Source organism: Sinocyclocheilus rhinocerous, unplaced genomic scaffold (assembly GCF_001515625.1).
Source record: "Sinocyclocheilus rhinocerous isolate Xijiao unplaced genomic scaffold, SAMN03320098_v1.1 scaffold4088, whole genome shotgun sequence".
Lineage (NCBI taxonomy): Eukaryota > Metazoa > Chordata > Actinopteri > Cypriniformes > Cyprinidae > Sinocyclocheilus > Sinocyclocheilus rhinocerous.
This window is the reverse complement of record NW_015628314.1, coordinates 123,237-129,672: the sequence shown is the minus strand read 5'-3', so window position 1 is coordinate 129,672 and position 6,436 is coordinate 123,237. Positions and strand designations below refer to the sequence as shown.

General features: G+C 44.0%; 1 protein-coding gene and 1 long non-coding RNA gene across 2 annotated transcripts in view; both read right to left on the bottom strand.

Moving 5' to 3' along the window:
- Positions 1–6,436, bottom strand: part of col14a1b (collagen, type XIV, alpha 1b) — a 64,573-nt gene that overhangs the window by 14,240 nt on the left and 43,897 nt on the right. Inside the window, 4 exon segments of the mRNA XM_016548824.1 lie at positions 57–134; positions 226–384; positions 483–592; positions 1,128–1,270. Of these exon segments, the coding sequence (XP_016404310.1) occupies positions 57–134; positions 226–384; positions 483–592; positions 1,128–1,270 (490 nt within the window).
- Positions 3,995–4,662, bottom strand: LOC107737346 (uncharacterized). The gene is made up of 3 exons (XR_001639789.1): positions 4,649–4,662; positions 4,476–4,482; positions 3,995–4,087 (listed from the first exon to the last, which is right to left on the bottom strand). It is a non-coding gene; the product is annotated as an uncharacterized LOC107737346 (long non-coding RNA).

Below are 6,436 nucleotides of genomic sequence, written 5' to 3'. Positions count from 1 at the left end.
TAGTACCATTATCCGGATGAAAAGCTCGTCACACACACACACACACACACACTCACCAGGCTGGGCAGCTCGCAGCATTTGTCCCGTTGAGCCCATGACGTGCTGCAGACAATATCAAAGGACTGCAGCTGAAACTAAACATACACACAGATGTGAGGCGTGTTATTCTAACTCTGAACCACATTTATGCATGTATTTCACATTGATCTCACACACACACGGTACCGGTGCAGAGTTGTCTTTGGATCCTCTGGATCGCACCATCCGTCCCAGAACCTCCACGCCATCAGTGCTGATGTTTTTGGCCGCATTAACAGGCTTCTCTCCCGCCGGTTTACAGTCGACCATCACAAGAGCCGACGTCTTACTGACGGCGATGTGCAGCTGCGCTCACACACACACACACACACACACACACACATTAGACAACAGCACATTCACTGCTGGACCGGATAGCATCTCCTGCGGCTGTGACCTCTGACCTTATGAAAACTGCCTTAGAAGAGCTTCTGGATGTCCGGCCCCTCAAACGTCACCGTCTGAAAATCACCATTATAATCAGTGTTGAAGTAAGTCAGCGTCTTTCCTGGATCTGTGAAGTGAAACGAGAAGACGAGACATTTATCTTTAGAAGCATATTTTTATATTCATGCATCCAGCAGACGCTCTTACAACTGCATAATAATGGTCAAATGTTAACCACGATTAGTTTACACAAAAAAATAAAATCACGGTTATGTTTGCTGATGTTTTCAGCTCATCAGTGCTTTTTCCTCAGAGAGAGCACATGTGAATGGTTGCCAGGTTGGGAAGATTAAGTAAACCACTGGACAGAAAATTTATTGATTTATGAAAAAAGCTCTGACTGGGGGATTTAATTTCTTGACATCTGGCAACTGCAACCATGAATGCCTGTGGAAGCTTGTTACCAAAGCAAGATAACGCAAATGCCAAATTAAAAACGTTTCAGTATAAATAAGCAGCAGGCAATTATGCTTAATAAAATGAGAGAAACAGAAAACCTGATGACAATTACATTATGATTCAACGTGCAGCACTAAGTCAAGGTAAACATGTGAGAATCGAACCCGTGAGCTGCAGAACTGTGACGCGGCGGTGTTACTCACTGTCCAGAATGACTCCCACCAGCGGCTCGTTGTTGCTGTTGAGGACTTCCCACAATGCAAAGGGCTCCTGTGGCGTCTCGGGGAGCAGGCGGAAGACCATGGTGATGGTGTAGTCTGACGGCAGCCCCTCCGGATGGATGAACCTGCGCCATCAGAGTTCAGGCTGATTTCATTTCAATATCTCCAGCTCTGTGTGCGCATGTGTGATTTCATGCTTTACAAACGACTTGAAAATAAAACGTGCATGTCACATCTCAAATCAAGCTCCTCCTAGAGTGACTCCACTACACTTCATTCCATTGACTTCCATTCAGTCGGAAACACAAGCTCAAGTGAATTTTTACTGCGTTCCAAAGTTCAAGTTTGGTGAACTCTGACGTCTAATCCATAACACGTGAAGACGTGAGAGACCCCTCAGCTGAATTAAAAGAATACTTTACACAACTTTAATTCTGCAGGATTGTAGTAAAGTGGAGTAATTGTGATATTTTTACATGTTCAGGGTTTGTGCAGGTTTTATGAAGGTTAATGTTAGACTAACACCGTCTCCTAACCAGATTCCAGCGACAAGCAGTTTGTCTGTGTGCACCAGACTCAACAAAATCAATCAAGAATCACAGCCAATCAGGAGAGCGTGTGGGCGGAGCCTCTCTGCAAGCGCACTACACTCGCAAAAAATAATCTAACTCATAAATATTACACTATTTTAAAATGATTTAAAATACATTCTGAGAGTCTCTGTCATACCGGTTCAGAGTTGTCTTTGGATCCTCTGGATCGCACCATCCGTCCCAGAACCTCCACGCCATCAGTGCTGATGTTTTTGGCCGCATTAACAGGCTTCTCTCCCGCCGGTTTACAGTCGACCATCACAAGAGCCGACGTCTTACTGACGGCGATGTGCAGCTGCGCTCACACACACACACACACACACACACACACATTAGACAACAGCACATTCACTGCTGGACCAGACAGGATCTCCTGCGGCTGTGACCTCTGACCTTATGAAAACTGCCATAGAAGAGCTTCTGGATGTCCGGCCCCTCAAACGTCACCGTCTGAAAATCACCATTATAATCAGTGTTGAAGTAAGTCAGTGTCTTTCCTGGATCTGTGAAGTGAAACGAGAAGACGAGACATTTATCTTTAGAAGCATATTTTTATATTCATGCATCCAGCAGACGCTCTTACAACTGCATAATAATGGTCAAATGTTAACCACGATTAGTTTACACAAAAAAATAAAATCACGGTTATGTTTGCTGATGTTTTCAGCTCATCAGTGCTTTTTCCTCAGAGAGAGCACATGTGAATGGTTGCCAGGTTGGGAAGATTAAGTAAACCACTGGACAGAAAATTTATTGATTTATGAAAAAAGCTCTGACTGGGGGATTTAATTTCTTGACATCTGGCAACTGCAACCATGAATGCCTGTGGAAGCTTGTTACCAAAGCAAGATAACGCAAATGCCAAATTAAAAACGTTTCAGTATAAATAAGCAGCAGGCAATTATGCTTAATAAAATGAGAGAAACAGAAAACCTGATGACAATTACATTATGATTCAACGTGCAGCACTAGAAAATAAAACGTGTGTGTCACATCTCAAATCAAGCTCCTCCTAGAGTGACTCCACTACACTTCATTCCATTGACTTCCATTCAGTCGGAAACACAAGCTCAAGTGAATTTTTACTGCGTTCCAAAGTTCAAGTTTGGTGAACTCTGACGTCTAATCCATAACACGTGAAGACGTGAGAGACCCCTCAGCTGAATTAAAAGAATACTTTACACAACTTTAATTCTGCAGGATTGTAGTAAAGTGGAGTAATTGTGATATTTTTACATGTTCAGGGTTTGTGCAGGTTTTATGAAGGTTAATGTTAGACTAACACCGTCTCCTAACCAGATTCCAGCGACAAGCAGTTTGTCTGTGTGCACCAGACTCAACAAAATCAATCAAGAATCACAGCCAATCAGGAGAGCGTGTGGGCGGAGCCTCTCTGCAAGCGCACTACACTCGCAAAAAATAATCTAACTCATAAATATTACACTATTTTAAAATGATTTAAAATACATTCTGAGAGTCTCTGTCATGGAATACACTTGAGTTTCTGAGGTGAACTATCTGTTGTTGCTTTCAGTATGGCTATAAAGGTCACTCAAAATGATATTCAAACTCACATTAGACACTTTTAACATTGAATAAAGCACATGATCTGAGTACCTGAGATTATCACTGTCAGTTTGTATGTTGATTTTTCAGCCGTGATGTCGCAGAAATAGAAACGTTTCTAAAATAGAATCCGCTGTCGCTCATTGTGCATCGCTCTCGCGTCTGGTTAGGACAAAAACTCAGATTAACATGAGAAAAGGTACCTTTCATTATGTGTCACGGAGTCATGCTGCATCTGCAAACGCACGCAAGGCTGCTGGCCCCGACGGCATTCCTGGACGTATGCTTAGGGCATGTGCAGAGCAGCTCGCAGGGGTCTTCACAGACATTTTCAACCTGTCTCTCACCCAAGCAACTGTGCCAACATGCTTTAAGTCCACATCCATTGTGCCAGTGCCGAAACACTCCTCCCCGACGTGCCTGAATGACTACCGCCCCGTAGCACTCACACCTATTGTTATGAAGTGCTTTGAGCGACTGGTCCTAGCTCACCTTAAGAACTGCCTCACATCCACACTGGACCCACACCAATTTGCCTACCGTAGCAATAGGAGCACAGAGGATGCAGTATGCACAGTGCTGCACTCGGTACTCACACACTTGGGACAATAACAACACATATGTACGGACGTTGTTTGTTGAGTTCAGCTCAGCATTTAACACTGTCATTCCCTCCAAGCTGACCACTAAACTTGGAGACCTGGGCATTAACCCCTCCCTCTGCAACTGGATTATGGAATTTCTGACCAACAGGCCTCAGCATGTTAGGTCAGGCCACACCTGCTCCACCACCATCACACTCAACACCGGCGTACCACAGGGCTGTGTGCTGAGCCCATTCCTCTTCTCCCTCTACACCCACGACTGCAGGCCTATGCATGGATCCAACTCCATCATCAAGTTTGCAGATGACACCACAGTGATTGGCCTCATCAGAGACAACGATGAGACTGCCTACAGAGAGGAGGTACAGCACACCTGGCCGCATGGTGCGCTGACAACAACCTGCTCCTTTACACCAGTAAGACAAAGGAGCTTATTGTGGACTTCAGGAAGAAGAAGAAGCACGCATGACCCCATCCACATTAACGGGACGGTTGTTGAACGTGTCTCCAGCTTCAAGTTCCTGGGAACCCACATCTCAGAGGACCTGTCCTGGACCATAAAACACCTCCAGCCTGGTCAAGAAGGCTCACCAGCACCTCTTCTTCCTTAGGACACTGAAGAAGAACCAGTTGTCTTCAGCCATCCTGGTGAATTTCTACCGATGTGCGATCGAGAACATCCTGACCAGTTGTATCACAGTCTGGTATGGGAACTGCTCAATTGCTAACCGCAAGGCACTGCAGAGGGTGGTGAAAACCACCCAATGCATCACAGGGAAACCACTTCCTGCTACTGAGGACATCCAGAGGAAACGCTGTCTACGTCGAGCTTGCAGCATTCTTAAGGACTTCTTTCACCCTGACCATAGACTGTTTAACCTTCTGCCCTCCAGGAGGCGCTTCAGGAGCCTCCGGACAAGGACCAGCAGACTCAGGAACAGCTTTTTCCATACAGCTGTCTCCTTACTGAATTCTGCCCGCTGACACACCCCCCACACACACACACACACACCACTACACACTCCTCACCACACCTGGTTTAAAAAAAATGCAGACTTAGGAACAGCTTTTTCCCTACAGCTGTCTCCTTACTGAATTCTGCCCGCTGATCACCACTACACTACACACTCCTCAACACTACATCTGGTTTACAAAAAAAAAAAAAAAAACTGTTACACTTGTTATTACTTGCACTACTGTCTGTACATCCAGAATACTGAAATGATCCATTTGCACACTGGAATATTTTCTATGCACTTTTTTTTAATGTCCATTGCACTAGAGTTTTGCACAGCTTATACATATTAATTTGTAAATGATGTCCATATGTTCATAGTTTCTGCTTATAGTGTACATACACTTATTACATAATCCATCTGTATAGTATGTTCATAGTACACCTATCTGTATATCATGCTGATAGTATTTAAAAATCTGTAAATTATGTCCATATTACTGCCTTATCTGTATATTTATTGTACATTTGTAACATTGTAGACACTGTATATCCTGTACTTACTGCTTATTGCACTTCTGGTTAGATGCTAACTGCATTTCATTGCCTTGTACCTTACATGTGCAATGACAATAAAGTTTAATCTAATCTAATCTAATATAATCTAATCTAATCCGGTTAGGACACGGTGAAAGACCAGGTAAAGAAAATGTAAGGAATGAATTGAAGATTTGAGACATCCATTTCTTTGCATTGATGCAACATTTAATGTCATGACTTTAATTTAAATTGAATTTAAATTTAAGACTTTCTGATCTGATTTAAAACCTTCTAAGGCATTAATATGTGGAAGGATGAATTAAGACTTCATTTAATACCTGCAGAAACCCTGATTTTGGATGTATTATATGTTGATTATGTTTTTAAAAAGACGTGGCCGTTGCAGTGTCTGTAGAAATTTCACATGCTCAGAGTCTGGTGTGACTGTGGCGTGACTCTAAACCCGCATTCACTAGTCCACATGTGCAGCGGGAATCAGACGTCAGACGTGTGCATCACCTGGTGGGCTGCGTGACGAGTGCGTCGCTGCCGAGTCTGAAGCTGCTGTAGCTGTTGAAGGTCCCCGGCTCCATGGACACACCGCTCACACTGCTGTACATATGCTCCACCAGCCCGAACGTCTCCATCATCCTGAACCCTGACACACAGCAGCAGCACAGAAAATACTTCTCATGATCAGTCAACCACAGCAATCACCTCTTCAGCAGCATCCAGTCATATGGAGATGATGCCACATAAACATCAACCCATTATTAAGTGCATTACAGTGGCCACAACACCCACACAATTTGAACTCTGGGTAAAATGCAGCACTCATCACTGTTTACCCCGGCGTCCAATCACAGTGGAGGGGCGGGAAAAATATCACCCGCCGTCACATTCTACTTGTACGACTGAATGATAATAATGCAGAAGGGGCAAATATGGCTGGTCTCCAAATATCCATGCCTAATAACCATACCTGTCAACATTTGGGTACCAAAATACGGGAAAGAAGGGTGGGGGGTGGGG